Source organism: Bos indicus x Bos taurus, chromosome 22, assembly GCF_003369695.1.
Source record: "Bos indicus x Bos taurus breed Angus x Brahman F1 hybrid chromosome 22, Bos_hybrid_MaternalHap_v2.0, whole genome shotgun sequence".
Taxonomy (NCBI): Eukaryota; Metazoa; Chordata; class Mammalia; order Artiodactyla; family Bovidae; genus Bos; species Bos indicus x Bos taurus.
The window spans coordinates 43,909,749-43,930,072 of NC_040097.1; the positions used below are offsets into that span (position 1 = coordinate 43,909,749).

The 20,324-nt window shown below is 47.2% G+C and overlaps 2 protein-coding genes across 3 annotated transcripts in view; one reads left to right on the forward strand and one right to left on the reverse strand.

The window, feature by feature from the left end:
* TTLL3 (tubulin tyrosine ligase like 3) overlaps nt 1–20,324 on the forward strand; it is a 22,879-nt gene continuing 2,555 nt past the window's right edge. Inside the window, 11 exon segments of the mRNA XM_027522322.1 lie at nt 1–1,047; nt 1,208–1,299; nt 3,097–3,265; nt 3,401–3,498; nt 4,519–4,647; nt 5,358–5,472; nt 6,320–6,412; nt 7,618–7,813; nt 11,042–11,190; nt 14,509–14,752; nt 15,769–16,204. Coding sequence (XP_027378123.1) covers nt 684–1,047; nt 1,208–1,299; nt 3,097–3,265; nt 3,401–3,498; nt 4,519–4,647; nt 5,358–5,472; nt 6,320–6,412; nt 7,618–7,813; nt 11,042–11,190; nt 14,509–14,752; nt 15,769–16,204 — 2,085 coding nt within the window. The 5' untranslated portion in view covers nt 1–683.
* RPUSD3 (RNA pseudouridine synthase D3) overlaps nt 5,381–20,324 on the reverse strand; it is a 27,289-nt gene continuing 12,345 nt past the window's right edge. Inside the window, exon 8 of one of the 2 annotated variants that reach the window (XM_027522330.1) lies at nt 5,381–5,445. In XM_027522330.1, coding sequence (XP_027378131.1) covers nt 5,432–5,445 — 14 coding nt within the window. In that variant the 3' untranslated portion in view covers nt 5,381–5,431. Of the gene's footprint in view, nt 5,446–19,948; nt 20,156–20,324 lie in introns of those variants that run through there. The other variant, XM_027522328.1, reaches the window with a different exon arrangement.

A 20,324-nucleotide genomic window follows, 5' to 3' on the forward strand; every position in this document is an offset into this window, starting at 1 on the left:
GTCTGGTCAGCTTCCTTTTAGTTGCCCCAGAAAAGTTCTTACCCTCTCAGGGCTGTTGCAGAGACCCCTCTCCCTGGAATGCTATTCCTCCCTTGGCCAACTCCTCACCAATTTGCATTCAGTAGGTTTCAGTTTAAATGTCACCCCTTCAGAAAGGACATCATTGACCACTTTAGCTAAAGTATAAAACACCTGTGTTATTCCTCTGTTGCTTGCTTTTTGTTTCCCCTCCACCGGGCAGTAAGCGCCATGAAATCAGGGGCCATGTGTAGTTTGTTCTTCTGATCCCCAGCACCTAGCCCACTACCTAGCACGTGGTCTTCGCTGACTACTGTGGAATAACTGAAGCCCCAGGAAGCGCTGGATAAGGAATCAGGACCCTATTAGAAACTGGTGGGGCAGCCAGTGCTCTATGCTTCCAGCTTCAGTGCCCCATTCATGAAGGGTCTGGGGCAGGCAAGGCCCCGAGTTTGGCCCCGCTGGAAGTAGACCCCCGAACCGCCACCCGAGGCCTGATTGTGCCAGGGGAATCGTTTCTAAGGCGACAAAAAACAGAGGGCGGGGCCTCAGAACGGAGGGTTCAGCTCAGGCCCCCGCAGGGCGCTCCCGCGAGACGCGGCTGCGCGCGGAGGGGAGGCGGGCTCTGGGGCCCAGGGAATGCGCGCGCGCGCGGCGAGGGTCTCATGCAGGGGCCCACCGCGGCGCTGCTCCTGAGGGCGGGGGAGCTGGGGGCCGCACAGCCGGACTCCACCGCCTGGTACCGCCAGGAGCGGGGCCCCGTGTGCAGCTGGCCACGGAAGCCGCAGCCGCTCGAGCGCCGCGCCACTTCCCCCGCCCCATGGCCCAGGGCGCGCCACTCCGAGTTCCGGCTTCCAGAGAAGGGTCCGGCGCACGGCCAAGACTGGGTCTGCAGCCCAGCCTCAGCGCGCCGCCTAGACTGCGCCCTCCGCCCCTCGGCCCACGACAGCCACGCCCAGGGCGCCGAGAATCCCCGCCTCCCTGGGCCCTCGCCTACCCGGGCCCAGGAGGACGCCCCGCCCCTGGACGGTGAGGCCACTTGCGGCTCGCCCCTCCTGGCCCAGGGCTGAGTCTTGGGGCGGACATGAGAATCCGGGGAACCGGAGAAGAGCGGTAGAGGATAGGCATCGGATGAAGGGTGGAGAAAGAAGGGGTGCCTACCCCACCCCTTCGCCGCATCTTTCTGCAGGTTCTCTTGTCCTTTGGCGAGGATTCTCCAAGGCGTCTCAACACATGGGCCGGCTCAGAAACGCCAAGATCCACGTGGAGAGAGCTGTCAAGGTTGGAGGGGGTTGGGGGAGGGGCTAGAAAAAGCCTGGAGGGTGGCTCACCCTGCCTCCTTGCACTATATTCTCCCCTCCTTAGAAAATAAAGAAGAAAAAACCTTGATCCCACACCTGTCTTCAAATACTTCTCCAGTTTTCAACACCCCGTTCACAACCAAAATTCTTGGCAGAATTCAACTTCTTTATCTGGGTTTCAGTCCTCAGGCCCCACCACTCTGGGTCCCTGTCCTTCACCACTCTCATCAGGAACCTCTCTAGTTAAGGTCACTGGTGACCGCTAAGGAGCCAGATCCACCTTTTCTGTCCTGACCTTGGTTTGGCACCTTGTGTCATTCTGCACCAACACACCTTTCCTCTTGGCTGTCTGCACACGCTTTTCCTTTCTCCCTCCCAGGCAGCTACTTTTCAGTTGCCTCTGAAGACTTCTCAGGACATTCCTGTTTCCCTGGACCCCTCTCTACATTTGTCTCCTTGGCTGTGAGTTCAATCCATCCTGCACTCTTTTCATTCCCTCTCCAGCCCAGCCTGGCTTCTGACTGCACCGCTCTGTGGATCCAGTCCCCCACTTGACATCTCCATCGAGGGAGCATCAAAGCATTTCAAACCCATGTCTTAAACCATACTCTTCATTTTCCTGCCCAGACCCATTCTTCTCCCTGCTCTTGGGTCTTTTCCATCTCCCAGTTGCTCGAGCCAGGAAATTGATCTTTCTGTTCCCTCACCCACACGTCTAATCCTAATAGCAAAACTAGTCTCTATTTCCAAAAGGAATCTCAACTCCCACCTTGTTCCCATCTCTGCTGGAGGCACCTAGAGAAACCACAACAGCCTTCTCACTAGTCTCCTTCCCCCCATCTGTTTTCCATAGGACAGCAAGCCACACTTAACAGCCTCCAACCATGTCACTCCCTCCCTTCACCTTATTGCTTCACACTGCTCTTAATATAAAATCCAAGTTCATTCCAAGGCCGTCAGTGCCTTCCACACACCTCCTAGGAGGTCTCCCCTCATTTTCCACACTCCATATACCCTGGCTCCCTTCCAATTCCTTCTGACCCCTCCAGCCTCAAGGCCTTTGCACGTGCTTTTCCCTCTGCCTTAACTGCCATTTGCCCAGCTCTGTACATTTCTGGCTCCTTCTCAGCTTCCCCTGATTGATTCTCTGGATCCCCATTAAAATCCTATTTCTTGAGCTTCCCAGCCTGGATGTTAATTCCTGCTCTTTCACTTAACCACTGGGTGGCTAAGCTACTCAGTGTCTCTACGCCTCTGTTTCATAACCAGTTAAGTAGAGATTGGTTGCATGCGGATGCTCAGTCGTGTCTGACTCTTTTGTGATCCCATGGACTGCAGCCAGCCAGGCTTCTCTGTCCATGGGATTCCCAGGCAAGAATACTGGGAGTGGGTTGCCATTTCCTCCTCCAGGAGGTCTTCTCAACCCAAGATTTGAACCCGTTTCTCTAGCATCTCCTGCATTGGCAGGTGGATTCTTTACCACTGCACCACCTTGGAATCACCAAGTGGGAATAACAGTGTCTTAAAAATATACATTGTTGTTAGTAATGTATTTAAGTGCTTAACACATAGTAAACACTCAATAAATATTAGAAAATATAGTTGCTATTATGATTATGCAGATTATTTTTCTGCTTGTTTACAGTCTGTCTCTCCTACTAGAATATATAAATTTCATGAAGGCAGAGACCATAGCTGTCTGGCTCACCATTATCTCCCCTGTGACCAGCACTTAGGCTATACTTAACTGAAAAAGTATTCTTCTGTCACCTTATAGCAGAAGAAGATCTTTATGATCCAAGGTCGCTACCCTGTGATCCGGTGCCTCTTGCGCCAAAGGGGCTGGGTGGAGAAGAAGATGGTCCATCACTTGGGTACCACTTTGCCACAACCACATAAGGATCTGGACAGCTCGGTAATGGGTGACAGTGACACAGCTGAGGATGGTGAGATATCCCTCCCTTCCCACAAGCTGCCTGAGTCCCTTTGCTTTGCTTCTCACTGTCTCAAAGTTGAGGCTTTGATGTGGGGCTGAGGGGCGGGGACCGGGGCCTTCCCACACATGGGCTGTACATTTACAGAGGATGAAGATGAGGAGGAGGCATTCCGGCCACCACAGCTGTTTGACTTCGATGAGTTATTGGAATTTGATGACCTACATGGGACACACGCTCTGATGGTGAGGACCCAGCGGGCTGGATAGGGGGCTGCTTCTTTCAGGAGAAAGCACTAGAGTCCAGCTTGGTGACCCCAGACAAGCCGTTTTCTAATCTCAGTTTCCCTGTCTGCGGTAAAAACGATCGGTTCTCTAAAGCCTAGGTAGGCCAGTGGAGTGGTGAGTGACACAGAGGAGGCTGGCCTGGGAATTCCCCCTTCCAAATAAAACCCCATAGTTCATCTTCCTCCATCCTTGGCAAGTGAAGGTTAGAAGGAAGGACTTAAACATTTTTGAAAGAGGCTGATATGATTTGGGGAGGATATGTGTGTTGAGATCAAGACACTTGGCTTTGAATCTTCGTACCACCACTTTCTGAATTGAACTATGCCAAACTGCCATTTTTGTCTGTCAGGTGAGGTTGAGGACTGGCAGTTCCACACGGCCCAACATTGTGAACCTGGGACAAGTCCCTGAGCCTCAGTTCCCTCATCTGTGAAATGGGGATAATGGTAGCACCTACCACATAGGGTTATGGTGAGGATCAAATGAATTGACATGAAAAAATAAATAAATGAATGAATTGACATGGAAAGCTTAAGCACAGGGCCTGGCACCTGGTGTTACTGGTTATCAGTAATCCTTCCTCCCAGAGTTCTGGGAAGGTTGGGGAGAAGTGGAGCTCACGAGAAAACCTTTGTCACATGCTCTGTGACCATCAGCTTAGAGTCACTGCCCTGCCACTGAGTAAGTCACTAACGGCCAAGACCCAGAACAAGGTGTGGCATTCAGTTGTGGGGTTTAGTCACAGCCTAGGGGCACCTTGAAAGAGCTGCAAGGCTGCCTGCTCTCTGCTCACCAGTGTGTGCCCGAAAGGGAAGAGATGTCTTTTCTTAACTTAAAAAAGATGACATGTGAGCTAGAGGCCCCCTTGGGAGGATCCTTTCCCTCCATTCACCCACCTTGCTCAGCACGGCGGGGAGAAGCTTCCTCAGGCCTCGTGGTGCCCACATCAACCTTCCCTGTCTCCTCCCCTCTCCCCAGTCACGTATGGTTCGGAACGAGATCCCCTACTTCATCTGGACTACTCGTCGGGACATCCTGGACTGTCGCTTCCTCTCCAAGGATCAGATGATAAACCACTATGCTCGGGCAGGCTCCTTTACCACAAAGGTGAGCTCTTCAGAGCGCAGGCATGCAGCTGCCAACCCCCCAGCTCTTGGGCTGGCAGTCCCTTTTTCTGTTCTCCTTGTCAGTAAGAGTTCTCAGGAGGTGGGGAAGTACGTGATTCGTGGGAGTTGGACGCACCTGGGTTCAAATCCAACCTGTGCAGCATGTCTGGCACATATAGACATGGTGACTGTAAATAGACTCCAGGAGCCAATCGGGGTCTGGAGTAAGAACAAATACCATGGCCAATGATTGTGAGCAGGAGGACCTTCTCTCCTAAGTAGAAACTGTCTGGCTGATGGTTCTAGTATATCTTGTCTTGGTTAAGTGACTTCACCTCTCTGAGCCTCAGGCTCCTCTTCTTTAAATAAGAATTCCAGTAAGACCTATCCTCTAGGGTTATGGCAAGAATGATAGGCTTTATAATTGGGACCTGCTAGTCTATTGTTAGTGTGGATTGGGAAGGATTCCTCAAAGAGGCAGGTTTTTAAGGATGCAAAAGGGTGGCTTGGAAGGATGCGGGGCATTCTGGGCAAAGGGAACCACATGAGCGTCACGTGGAGTTGGATATGAGCCTAGCAAGTGGGGCAGAGGCTCTGAGCCTGTCCACACAGCATCCCCTTGAGCTCTCTGGGTGGGTGCCCAGTGTGGAGAGTCCCTTGGAGGCCCCCTGGGCAAGTCCCACCCTGCCTCCTCATCGGCTGACTCCATAGGTGGGTCTGTGTCTCAATCTCCGGAATTTGCCGTGGTTCGATGAGGCTGATGCCGACTCCTTCTTCCCACGCTGCTACCGCCTGGGGGCTGAGGATGACAAAAAGGCCTTCATAGGTAAGGAGATACCAGCCCCATGCCTAGCCTCTCAAGCCGAAGGAGGAGGGCTAAAGCCCTGGCTGGTGTTGGAGAGCAAAGGGCCTCTCTCATGCCCTCATCTGCCCCAGCAGATTTCCTTCTCCATCCCCAACCCTCATCTTTCCCTTATGTGCCTCCCTTAATGAGCCCCCCGACCTTGGTCACCCCAGACCTCCAGAAGAGCTGACATAGTTTATCTTATTTTCTAGAGCAGATTCTAAAAGTTGGTCACCTAGTTGAGTTTGGAATCCAGAATAAGTTCCAGCCCCCTGTCAGATTCCACTGACTAGATCTGGTTCCAAGTCTAGTTCCAAGAAAAGTTTCTAGACTTTGGGGCTCACGGACAGAGTAGGCTCCAACTCCAGCACACGCTGTAAATTCAGGTCAGAATTTGGATCCACATTAGATGCTAGGTTTAAATTAGTCTCCAAATCCTATATAGATTTGGGGCAAGGTCTGCTTCTCAGGCTAGAATTAAGTATCAAAAGTGGATCAGGACATTGTAAATCGACTATACTTCAAATAAAAAAAATAGAAAATCACACACATGCACAATAAAAAAAAAAAAAGTGGATCAGGAACAGAGGAGGAGAAATCAGACAGCAGAACCAAGCAAGATTCTGAAGGTGGAATATGAACCAAGTCAGGTCAGATTCAGGGGCTCGTTCCACAGTTGAAACAGAAGCCAGGTTCTAAGTGGGATTCTAGAGCCAGAAACGGTAGTCAGGTTCCGGATCCAGAGTGGGGCAGGTCATGATCAGGTTCCGGAACCAGAACAGGCCTGGAGCCTAGGGGCTGAGGAGGGTATCCCCTGCCCTGGGAGCAGAGGACTTCTGGCTGACAGCTGCCCGCAACGTTCTCAAGCTGGTGGTAAAGTGCGAGTGGAAGTCAAACTCTGTCGAAGAAGAAGAGGCCCCAAGTAAGTACTGTGGTCACCTCTGCCCCCCTAACCATTTATCCTCCCACCCAGCACACCTCACCCATCTGTCATGGTATTTTTCTCATCCGTCTGCCCATCCACCACCCCTTCCTACCCACTCTTCCATACATCTCCCCTTCTTTCTGTCCACAGTCTATTCATCCATCTGCTTACCTACTTACCCACCCATCTCACATTCACCTACCCATCCACCCATCCATCCATTCATCCTTCCCCGCACTGTCGATCTGTTCATTCACCTACTTCTGTCAACTCCATACTGCCTATCCACCCACTCCACCTTCCTGCCTATCTACCTACTTATGCTTCCACAGACCCGCCTCCCCATCCGTGTACTTCTTTTCCATCCTGCCATCCACCACTTAATCTATCTTCTGGCCCATCTACTCATCATTCTTCTGTCCCACCCACCCACTTACCCACATGTCTTCCTATCTGTTAATTGACCCACTGCCTCGCTCAGTCCTCCGATGGGCCTAGCGTGTGGCAGAGTGCTCTAGAGAGGACAGACTTAAGAGGACATGGTCCATCCCTGCCTGTGGGGAGCTCAGATCTGTGAGGAGAGGCAGCAGTAAAACCATGTAGTTGCATATGGTCTGAGGACCCCTCGTGCTGTGTGAAGGGGGACCCAGAGAGTCTCTCCCTACTTGTCGGCTCAACCAGTTGCTGGCCCTTTCCCTTTTTGGACTTAGCTCCTACCTCACAGCTTCCATCCTGTAGCCAGAGGCCCATCAGCCAGAGTTCCCAGAATTCCTCAGGGATTTGAACGGAGAGGCAGCTCTGCTGTGAGAAGAAAGTCCCTGGCTCTTCAAGAGGGACACCTCCCCATGGCTGTCTCCTGGGTGTGTCAGGAGCAGGGGCTCAAGGGGCCTCAGGTGTGTCAGAGCTCCCAAGCACAGAGAGGCTACAGGTGTGTCTGCTGGGACTCTAGGTGCTGAGATGCTTTGGGGTCATTTAGGATGGAGCCTCAAATGAATGACAGGTCCTGCACAGTGAGGGGCAAGGATGCACACTGAGACCACAGGTGAATTTAGAACAAAGCCCCAGGTGAGTGGCAGGTCCCACAGCAGTAGGGACTGCAGGTGTGTTTCTGGTGAAATCACGAGTAAGTGACAGGCCTTGGGGCAGTGGGAGCTGTGGAGCGTGGGATAGTGACAGCCCCCACCTCTACCCCATCTCTACAGGAGACAAGCAGCCAAAGAAACAGGAGAAGAAGCCAGTGTCGGTGTCCCCAGAGTTTGTGGATGAGGCTCTGTGTGCCTGCGAGGAGCACCTTAACAACCTGGCGCATCTGGACATCGACAAGGATGTGGCGACCCCGCCCTGCCTGGGCCCTGAGGGCTGGTCCCTCTTCCTCCAGCGCTACTACCAAGTGGTCCAGTGAGTGCCTCTGCAGCCCGGGCCATGGGGCGTGCTCTCGGGCAGCTTTCATGTTCCCACCTGATGGTCAGGGACAGAACCTCTCTGTCGAATGCCCACCGCCCCCAGCTCCTCCCCAAGTCTCCCTGTTTTCATTCACCCTACTATTCTCCTCCAGAACCCTCAGGAGTTCTCACTGGCTTCATATTAGGGTCCAAACTACTCTTCCCCAGATCTCGGTGTAGCATGGCCTGTGCTGTCAGACAGATCTGAGTTCAAGTTCTGCCTTTGCTCTTTCCAAGCTCTGTGACCTTGGGAATCTCACTAACCTATCTGATCTTAGCTTTTCTCAAGTGCAGAATAGGTTTAAAAATAATGTTCTGCCTCAAAGGTAGGATTAGACAGGGTAATTTTTATGATGTGCTCAGCACTGACTCATAGTATTCATTCACAAAGTAAGACTCTGTTAGGTCATTTAGATTTTATCCTGGAAACCAGCATTTTGCAAAGCCTATTATATAGCATGCTAGTTCTATATGCTGAAATGGAGTTTGTGAAAAAAGGGGTTTGTGGCCAGTCACATTTGGAAAACACTGGGTTGAACAAAGTTAAAATAGGTTTCCTTGATAGAGGACTTTTCAGAAGATGGTGTAAACTCCCAAGAGAGACAGAGTGTGCAGTGTATCCTGTACTTATGTGACCCCAGTCCCCTGCCCCAAGAATCCTTAGTGGTTGTATTTTCAGGACACATTGTGGGGAAAGATTCTTGAGCAGAGGAAAGGAGTATTGAGATGGGCCTGGGCCTGTTGTAGGGAGATGCTGTTCAGCACAATGTGCAGGAAAAACTGGCAGGAAGAGGGCCTGAAGGCAAGAAAACACTCAGCATTTACTGAGCCCTTCCTATGTGCCAGGCATTGTGCCAGACCCCAGAAATGAAGCAAAATCCGTGCCCTCACGAGCAGACAGCTCAAGCGAGGAGACTTGGAGCAAGTCAGGGGGAGGGCTAAAGGCCTCAGGTGGCGTGGTGTTAGAATAGAAAGAAACAGACAGATTTAATGATTGATAGGGAAGACTGAAGAACTAGTACATGAACTTTGAACAAATGACTTAGCCAGCAAACCCACATCATTGATGAATAATTCATTTGTATCTTTTTTTTTAAACATTAGAGAAGGAAAACTAGGTGATCCCATACTTTCCCCTTAGCTGCCAGAAAACATAAAGCTGCCCTTCTGAAATTAAGAATCACTGGGGGTCTTCCCTGGTGATTCAGTGGCTAAGACTCCAAGCTCCTGATACACGGGGCCATGGTTCAGTCCCTGGTTAGGGAACTAGATTCCACATGCTGCCACTAAAAGAGCCTACATGCCACAAAGAAAGCAAGTAAAACCGAGTACAGCCAAATAAATTAAAAATATTTAAAAAAAGAAAGAAAAAGAATCGTCAGGACTGAGTTAGAATAGTTGGTGGAAATAATGTCAGTCCTTTACATTTCTGGATGTGGGGCAGGTCGAGGGCTGAAGGAACCTCTCAAAAGCAGGATTAGGAAATTTCCCTGGTCATCCAGTGGTTAAAACTCTGCTTCCAGTGCATGGGGTGCAGGTTCAATCCTTGCTCGGGGAACTAAGATTCCACATGCTACATGAAGCAGTCCAAAAAAAAAAGTTAATTAAAAAAAAAATCAGGATTACATAAAATATTACCTCATGTAACATTGCACTGAATTGTTAGATAATTAACATTAATTAAGTCAATATTTATTGCTGCTTCTCAGCTTTTAAAAACAAATCTACAACTCACCAACCAGGCTTTTTTTTTTCCCCATCCCCTGACCGTCAGGTCCACTTTCCACAGAACTAATTTTTTTTTTTAACTAAATATAAAATCATACTGTCATGTTGAATATGCTTTTTCAGATTGCATGTGTCCCTGCCACTGCCATGTGACACTTTCCTGGGCCAGATCACAGATTTGCTCAGTATATTCTTTATGCCATGGCCACAGAAACGTTTCCAGCAAACCTTGTGGAAATAGAAGGGCCAGGATTCGTGTGTGAAAAGGAGGCCTTGCCAAGACCCCTCCATTTGATTGTCCTTGTTCCCAGCACTGCCCAGCTGCCACTGCTATGCCAGCCTTAGTAACAGAGATAAGTTCTCTGTGGCTGGAGATATCCAAGAGGCTCCAGCCTCTTTAACATCCGAGAGATGTTAAAAGAGAGGTTACCATCTAGCGGAGGCTTCCTTCCTGTTCAGTCAAAAGAAAAGAAATGGGAGAGTTTGGCTGAGGCCGCCATCTGGGATGTTTTGTGACTTGGTTTAGTTGAGGACATTTCGTGTCCTGTAGGAATCAGGTTCCTTTTTGTCCCCGAACTCTTATCCATACAGCCCAGTCGCTGCCAGAGACTTCCTTATCCAACCATTCATTCATTTAACAAATTTCTAGGGAGTACCTGATAAGTGCTGGGGTACTACTTGGGGACGGGAGTCTAACAGAGAATAACGACTACGAAAGTTGGTCTCATAGAGGTTACATTCGAGTGAGCAGAGACAGGCAGTCACCAAATAAGTGTAGGTGTCAGGTGGTAAGTGATGGGAGGAGAAATAAATCTAGGAGATGTATGATATAGTTGTGCAAGAAAAGAATTAGATGAGGAAGGGGCCTGCCTATCTACCAGTGTTAGGTTAAAGATTAGGAGAGGAGTGAACCTCCAAAAACAGTTGTGGATGAAAGATTCAGGCAGGCTAGAGTTTGCATCCTGGCTCAGCCTCTTAACTCAGTGTGTGGCCTTGGGCACATCCCTTAACCCTGCAAGCTTCAGTTTATACTTCTCTAAGATGGGACCAATAACATCTCCCCGAAGATGGATTAGTGATAATGTATGTAAAGCCCTTGGCACAGTGCCTGGCATGTAGAGGTGCCTCATCATTTGATGCTGGTATGATTAAATTCTGCCAAAGAGCAGTTTTAATATAATAGAGAGGTGGCAGAAGGTGGAGTATTGGAGTGGGAGGGGATACGGTAGGTAGAAGTCCCATTCCAGCAGTTGGGGACGATGCCCTGGGCAGGGTGGATCGGGGGCACAGCCTGAGGGTGGGGGTGGAGGATTGGGAGAGCCCTGTCTGGGTCTCGAGGGGAAGGGTGTGACCAAAGCTGGTGGGACCATGGCCAGGGGGCTTGTGTCTCCCCTTGCCTTGTTCACCAGGATGCCCCCAGGCCCAGCCCTGCCCAAGTCCCATCATCTCCCCACAGCGAGGGGGCAGAACTCAGGTACCTCGACACTCAGGTCCAGCGCTGTGAGGACATCCTGCAGCAGCTGCGGGCTGTGGTACCCCAGATGGACATGGAAGGAGATCGCAACATCTGGATCGTGAAGCCGGGAGCCAAGTCCCGTGGACGAGGTGGGGGTCTGCCCCTGCTTCCTGTACCAGCACCCTACACCCTCCCCAACCAGAGGCACAGGAGGTTAATAGTATAGCCTCTGTTGGAGCCAAACTGCCTAGGTTCGAATCCCAGCTCTGCTCCTGATGCGCTGTGTGACCTTGAGGAAGTTATATCACCTCTTTGAACCTCAGTTCCCTCATCTGTGAGAGTTGATGATAATACCTCCTTTGAGGCCAGGATTAAATGAGGTAGTGCATGTACCGCTCAGCACAGTGCCAGACACAATAGCCACCCCTTGAGTGTTGGCTGCTGTGATGACGATAGGGCTTCCCTAGCAGCTCAGCAGTAAAGAATCCGCTCACCGATTCAGAAGATATGGGTTCAATCCTTGGGTCGGGGAAATCTACTGGAGAAGGAAATGGCAACCCACTCCAGTATTCTTACCTGGGAAATCCCATGGACAGAGAAGCCTGGCGGGCTACAGTTCATGGCTTCGCAAAAGAGTTCGGACACGACTTAGCAACTAAACAACATCATGATGATACCAGCGCCTCATCTCCTGCCCTGAGAGTGTAGGTTAATGATTTAGGCAGGCCTGGTGGTACTCACTGCAGTTACTTGTCATCTAAGGGCTCTCCGATTAGTGGTTAAGGGTGTGGATGCTGAGAGTCAGACTTCTTGGTTCAAACCCAAGCCCTGCTCCCTAATATTCGAAAGACCTGGGGCAGGTTAGTTAACCTCTTCTGTGCCTTATTTTCATCCTTGGTAAGATGAAGCCAATAATACCTACCCAAGAGGATTACATGAGTACAATATGCAAAGTGCTTTGATCCTATACTGTCAGAGTAACTGCTATGTAAGTGCTATAGTTTTTAGCCACTATTATGACTGCTCAGCATGAATGGAATTTGAACAGGGCACCCAGCAGGCTGGGATGGTGCATTAGCCCAGCCTTTAAAAGATCATTAAGGACTTCGAAGATGTAAAAAACAGACTTTTGGCAATGGATCGCCCCACATACTGCCCTTGGGAGAATTTGTTCATGTCCTAGTGAAGCTGCCGCAGCTCCACACACTGTGGGACACTCTCGGGATGTCTCTCTAAAACTAGCATCATAGTCTTGTCTTCTTCTACCTTGGAAGTCGTTTTGTTGGTCTTTTCTAGGTTTGAAAATACATACTTGTTATTAAAAAAAGATCAGACAGTACAGAAACGTGGAAGAAACTAAGGGCACCTTTGATTTCACTGAGATAACTGCTGTTTATCTTGTGGTGTGTTTCTATACTCTGGTCTATGCATGTTGGCTGTATGTGTGTTTTATTCTAAATAATAGCATACTACTCTGTAGCTTCCTTTTTTCATTATTTATCTTTCCATATCAGTGAGTATTACTTACTTTTTTTCACCTTTATTTTTTCTTAATAGATCTTAGAAGTCACTCCATTTCTGTACATCTAGATCTGCTTCCCCCTGGCCCCCATTTTTAGTTTATTGTTAGTCACTTTCAAACATACACAAAAGCAAAGAGAACAGTACAGTGAATTCCAGTGTATTTCAACATTTTCTCTCCATTTTTAGTAAAACTTAATTGAAATATGTATACAGTCCACTTCATTGACAAGGCTACACTTTGTGAATATACAACTCAGTGAATTGTCACATAGGGAACACACTCGTGGAAACACAGCACCCAGATTACAAAATAAAACATTACCTTTACCCTAGAGGGCCCCGTACTACCTCCTGGTCTCTACCTCCCTGCAGTGGAAGCCCTTATTCTGACTTACAATACCATAGATTCGTGTTGCCTGTTTTTAAATTTTATATAAAAGTACAGTATATACTTTCCTACCTCATTCTGTCTTACAGCTGCACAGTCTAATCTTGTGTATATGTACTCTTGTGGTTTTACTTAATCCTTTTCTGATGGATATTTAGATGGCCATCAGTTTTTCCCCTATTTATTTGATTATTGATTGGTTAATTGCTGTTAGCAACACTGATGAATATCTTGTGCAGATATCTTTCCATTTATAGTAGTTTTTCCACTTATTTCTTTAGGATAAATTCCTAAAAATGAAATTGCTGGGTCAGAGGTCGTGAACAGTCTCAATCTGTGGCTATACAAGTCATCATGATATTGGCAATCTTAGTAATCAGTCTGGGCTTTTGAGAAAGTATCTGGCCTGGGAACCAAGCACAAGTTGTTCTGTGCCATTGGCAGGCAGTCAGACTGTTTGGAGGACCAAGCAGTGAAGAAATGACTGATTTGTGAGTGTAGGTGTTTGTTTGCAGTGTGATTCTTACTGTAGACCCTTGAACAACATGAATGTACTGCATGGGTCCACATATATGCAGATTCTTTCACTTTGTATCTACTTTAGTACTACATGATCTATAGTTGAATCTGTGGATGCAGAACCAGGGATATAGAAGACCTACTGTAAAGTTATACAATAATTTTCAACTGTTCAGAGGGTTGGCACTCCTAATCCCTGCATTGTTCAATGGTCAGCTGTATTTATCAGCATTAAAATACCTTATTAGCATAAGATGCTTAACGTCACTTGTTATAAAACAGATAAAATTAAAAGATACCATTCTACCTAGGAGAATGGCAAAAATAAATCATCAACAGTGTTGGTAGTATGTGGGCAAACACACAATCTCATACACTCTTACTCGGAGTGCAAGTTGTTAGAACATCTTTGTTCTGTAAATTGAAAAAATGCACATACCCTTTGAGCCAGCAAATCTATAACTAGAGATGTTTTTCACAGGTAACTAGTAATTAGGATGAGTTAACATTTACTTAATGCTCACCAAGTGCCAGGCACTGTTCCAGTTCCTTAGGATGTTTAAATGCATAGAACGCTGTGCAGCTGAGGCACACACAGACTCTCCCATAACTTGAGTGCCCATCCATAGGACCTGGAAGCAGCACCTGGCTTCTTTGGAGCAGGAGATGTGTGTTGTTGCTTTTTTCTTAATTGTGTACCCTTTTGTACTGCCTACTTTTTGCCTCTGCTCTTTTATATTCTGTTATTATGAAAAACGAATCAAAGTCATATATGTATATGGTTTTAAAAAGACCCAATACTGTTTAAATTTTTATATGTGCATATATTCCTTTCCATCATCAAAATTGGTTAATTAAAAAAAAAATCCTTGGCAGATTCTCAGCTTTCCCAGAGGGAACATGGAGAAAGGCAGGCTTACCCACTCGGGCCTGTCCTTAGGGGATGAGGGCTTAGGATGAACTGTTCATAGTCCCCTAGCCCATCTCCCAGCCAAAGCCTGGCCTGATCCCTAACCAGCCCTGTTTCCCCCTTTAGGTATCATGTGCATGGACCACCTGGAGGAAATGCTGAAGCTGGTGGACTGCAACCCCATGATGATGAAGGACGGCAAGTGGGTGGTGCAGAAGTATATCGAGCGGCCCTTGCTCATCTTTGGCACCAAATTTGATCTGAGGCAGTGGTTCCTGGTGACTGACTGGAACCCACTTACTGTGTGGTTCTACCGTGACAGCTACATCCGCTTCTCCACACAGCCCTTCTCCCTGAAGAACCTGGACAAGTGAGCCCCCCCAACCCTCAGCCCCCTCAGTCCCATGGGCTCCTAATCTAATTGGGGAGCTGGCAAGGAATAGTGCTTCCAGTGCGGTGCTGGGCTCTGAACACAGCCTCTGCAGGCAGGCAGGTGTCATCCATCCACCCATCCTTCCACCCAGCAGATGCCTATGGCACGTGTACCCTGAGCCATTCACCATTCTAGGCACTTGGGACACAGTAGTGAATGAAATGAACCCAGCCCTCAAGAGTTCACATTCCAGCAGGGAGAAACAGACAAGCCGTGAACATAATCAGTAAAATCATCAATGGGTTAAAAGGTGATACGTGTTATGAGAGAAAAGATGTAGAGCAGGGTAGAGGGGGATCAGGAGAAATAGAGAGGCAGCATTCACTTGGAGGTGAGAGGAAGCCTGTGGAGCCCTGGATTCAAATTCCTTTTTTGCAGCTTCCAAGCTCTGTGACTTGGGTCAAGTGGAACTCTGTTTAAGCATCAGTCACCACCATCTGTAGAATGGAGCCAGTAACATGGAGCTCATAGCTGTCGGTTAACTGAGTGCTTGCATGTGACGAATGCCAAGCACTTCATGTATATTATCTCTGACGTTCATGAAAACCTGGCCAAGTGGGTACTGTTACTACCCCTATCTTTTACATGTTGAAAGGAGCACGCAGGTTAAACGAGTTATATGAGATTTCACCAGTCAGCGATGAAGACAGGACTTGAGCACACGTCTTGGTGATTACAAGCCCTGTACTCTGAGCTGCCTTCTTCCAGGCATTGGGAGAGTTAACTGTGACACTGTCACGAAGCACTTGGCACTGTGGCCCCATACTTAGTACCCTCAGAGAGGTCCTGAGCACAGACTGGTAGCGGCCCTAGAAGATGGTGATGAGCATTTTGTCAACTCAGCTGCACAGTTCAGTGTATGCAGGACTGGTTCTGGGGTTTGCCTGCCCTCCCCACATTTGAGTGGCTGGGGCACAGGGAGCCAGTCCTCAGCTTCCTGCTCTCTGTCCCAGCTCCGTGCACCTGTGCAACAACTCCATCCAGAAGCACCTGGAGAATTCATGCCACCGGCACCCACTGCTGCCCCCAGACAACATGTGGTCAAGCCAGAAATTCCAGGCCCACCTGCAGGAGACGGGGGCCCCGAACGCCTGGTCCACTGTCATCGTGCCTGGCATGAAGGCCGCAGTGATCCACGCCCTGCAGACCTCCCAGGACACCGTGCAGTGTCGGAAGGCCAGCTTCGAGCTCTACGGTGCTGACTTTGTGTTCGGTGAGGACTTCCAGCCCTGGCTGATCGAGATCAACGCCAGCCCCACCATGGCACCCTCCACGGCTGTCACCGCCAGGCTCTGTGCCGGCGTGCAGGCCGACACCCTGCGTGTGGTCATCGACCGGCGACTGGACCGCAACTGTGACACGGGGGCCTTTGAGCTCATCTACAAGCAGGTGAGGTGGCCAGGCCCAGGCAGGACCCAGGGAGGCCTCCCTGTAGTAAAGCTTAGGGCTCTGCAGTCACACAAACCCAGTTTGGGTCCTGGTCTTGCTGCAGTGACTGGGTACAGCCACTCCACCCTCTTGAGCCTCCATTTCCCTGTCTGTAAGATGGACATGCTGTTACCATCTTTCTCCTGGGGTTTAGGGGATGAAATGAGTTAGTGTGTTGGATAATACTTCTAGAGGCTGGTAGCATACTGTTACAAGCATAGACTCTGAAACCTCCCTGGGTTCAAATCCCTGCTCAAATAAATAACTCCTCTTCCATGAGGTTCCAGTAAAACAGCAGCCCTCAAAATTATAGAAGCTCTGCTACTGCTACTGCTAAGTCACTTCAGTCGTGTCTGACTCTGTGTGACCCCATAGACGGCAGCCCACCAGGCTCCCCCATCCCTGGGATTCTCCAGGCAAGAACACTGGAATGGGTTGCCATTTCCTTCTCCAATGCATGAAAGTGAAAAGTGAAAGGGAAGTCGCTCAGTCGTGTCCGATTCTTAGCGACCCCATGGACTGCAGCCTACCAGGCTCCTCCGCCCATGGGATTTTCCAGGCAAGAGTACTGGAGTGGGGTGCCACTCTACTGTTAACCAAAAGGCCATGCAGCTCTGTCTTTTCACTCAAAATGTGTTCAAGACTGAATCTTGAGACCTATAGGTATACTCTTGGGATGCTTAAAAGATGTGTAGCTGCCTTAAAGGGCCTAATAGGCATGGCTTGGGTTTCTCTGAAGTTTTCTGTTTGTTTTTGTCTTTTTAGATATCATTGACATACAACATTGTTAATTTCAGATGTACAACATAACAGTATTTGTATATATTGTGAAAAGATCACCACCATAGGTCTAGTTAACATAGATCATCAAATAGTTACAAAAATTTTTTTCTTGCATGAGAACTTTTAAGATCTACTTTCTCAGCAACTTTCAAATATACAACATTATTAACTATAGTCATGATTCTATACATGACTTATATATTTGTAACTGAAAGTTTGTAATTTTTTATTCCCTTCACCCATTTTGCCCACCAATCAGCTATCTGTTCTCTGTATCAGTGAGTTCAGTTCGTTTTTTATTTTAGATTCTGCATATAATTGAGATCATATGATATTTGTCTTTCGCTGACTTATTTAACTTAGCATAATATATCCATGGTCTGTCCACGTTGTCACAAATGTCAAGATTTCATTATTTTTATTTTTTTGGCTGCACCTCATGGGATCTTAGTTCCCCAAACAGGGACCAAACCAGTGCCCCTGCAGTTCCCCAACCAGGGGCCAAATCTGTGCTCCCTGTAGTGGAAGCGTGGAGTCTTAACCACTGGCCTGACAGGGAAGTCCTGAGATTTTGTTCTTTTTAATGGCTGAGTAATATTCCGTAATATATTTACATGTACACATTTTCTCTGTTCATCTGCCAGTGGATGCTTAGGCCACTTCCATATGTTGGTTATTATAAATAGAGCTGCCATGAACATGGGCTTGCAGATATCTTTTCAAATGGTTTTTCATTCCCTTTAGGTAAATACCCAGAAGTGGAATTGCTGGATTGTATGGTAGCTCTAACATTAACTTTCTGAAGAACATCCATACTGTTTTCCATAGTGGGCACACCAATTTACCTTCCCACCAACCTGCAAAAAAGTTCCCTTTTCTTTACATCCTTGCCAACCCTTGTAATTTTTTGTCTTTTGGACGATAGCCATTCTGCCAGGTGAGAGATGGTATCTCATTGTGGTTTTGATTTGCATTTCCCTGATGATTAGTGATGTTGAGCACCTTTTCATGCCCCTGTTTCATGTATCTGTATGTCTTCTTTTGAAAAATGTCTATTCAGATCCTCTGTCCATTTTTTAATCAGATTGTCCTTATATATTTTGGGGACCTCCCTGGCAATCCAGTGGTTAAGACTTCATTCACACTTCCGTGCAGGGTATGTGGGTTCGATCCCTAATTGGGAAAACTAAGATCCTGCATGAAAAAAAGATTGTCTTTATATCTTTGTATGTTATTAACCTCTTACAAGTGATTTGCATTTTCTCCCATTTGCTGGGTTGTCTTTTGATTTTGTTGATTTCCTTTGCTGTTAGAAGATTTTTAGTTTCTTTATTTGTGCTTTTGTTGCAAAATCCAAAAAATCATTGCCAAGACTGAGTTAAGGAACTTCCTGGCTGTTTTCTTCTAGAAGTTTTATGGTTTAAGGGCTTATGTTCAAGTCTTCAATCCATTTGAGTTGATTTTTCTATATGGTATAAGATAGTGGTTCAGGTTCTTTCTTTTGCATGTGGCCGTCCCATTTTCCCAACACCACTTATTAAGAGATTGTATATTCATGCCTCGTTTATCATGACTTAATTGACCACAAATGTATGGATTGATTTCTGGGGTTTTAATTTTGTTCCACTGATCTGTGTGTCTGTTTTTATGCCAGTATCATACTGTTTTGATCACTATAACTGTGTAATACATTGGTTTGGCCAAAAAGTTCATTTGAGTTTCCATATGTGCTTGGGGGGGTGCAGGGGGGGCGGGGGGACACCGAATGAACTTTTTGGCCAACTCAATAGTTTGAAATCAGGAAGTGTGATGCTCCCAGCTTTGTGCTTTCTCAACATTTCTTCAGCTATTCGGAAGTCTTAAGTGATTCTGTACATCTTTGGGGATTGATTTTTCTATTTTTGTGAAAAATGTCATTGGAATTTTGATAGGGATTGCATTGAGTCTATAGATTCCTTTGGGTGCTATAGACATTTTAATAATATTAATTCTTCCATTCTATGAGTACAGAATATTTTTCTATTTATTTGTGTCATCTTCAGTTTCTTTCATCAGCAGTGTACAGGTTTTTCACCTCCTTGGTTAAATTTATTCCTGGTATTTTATTTTCTTTGATGTTCTTTAATCTCTTTAAGTTAGAACAGCCCCACTGCTTTTTTTCCCACCCATGTTTGGATCTTTTGAAGGCACCAGACTGATTGTTTTATGGAACTGTCCCACATTCTGGAGTTATCTGATTGTTTCCTCATGGTGGTGTTTAACTTCTGTTATCTGAATGTCCTATAAACTAGAAGTTAGGTCACACAGCTTGATGAGGTTCACATTACACATTTTTGTCAAGAACACTTGAGAGGTGATACTGGGTGCCTCATACAGCTTCACAAGACACCCACTGTCAGAGTGTCTCGTGATTGGTGATGCTAAGTCTGATCACGCGGTTAAGGTCATGCTACCAGATCTCTGCATGGTAAGTTGCATCCTTCACTTTGCAGCGATCATTTTCTTTGTAAGGTGATTCTTTGGCAGTGTGCAGATGACACATTTTCCTGTCATCCTTTTCACCTACTTGTTTTGATATCCAGTTTTGATTCTTGCCTGTTCTGTTAGTGTTGCAGAATGGTACATTGCTATTTCTATCATTCTTTCTGCATTTATGAGCTGAGATTCTCCCATAAAGATGAGTTTTTCTGTATCAACTGGGCTTCCCATGAGCTCTGATATCTGTATTTTTTTTTAATTGAAATATAGCTGATTTACAGTTGTATTAATTTATATAAATTATAGTTGTATTAATTTTTCTATAGAGTGATTCGGTTATACATATACATATTCTTTTTCATATTCTTTTCCTTTATGATTTATCCAAGGATATTGAATGTAATTCCCTGTGCTATACAGTAGGATGTTAATATCTGTAAATTTTTAAAATATTTATTTATTAGGCTGCATCACATCTTAGTTGTGGTATGTAGGATCTTCATTATCTTCATTACGTCTTGCGGATCTTTTGCTGCAGGGCACGGATTCTCTAGTTGTGGCGTGAAGGCTCAGTAGCTGCGGTGCAGGGCCTTAGTTGTTCCATGGCATGTGGAATCTTAATTCCTTGAGCAGGGATTGGACCCGCGTCCCCTGAATTGCAAAGCAGATTCTTAACCACTGGACCACCAGGGAAGTCTCTTGATATCTGTATTTTTAACAAGCTCCAAATGACACTGATGTTTAGATAGGTTTTAATCAGGATCTGTTGATGACATGGAAAACCCCTCAGCCTAGCCCTAGGTTAACAGGAGTGTTCCTA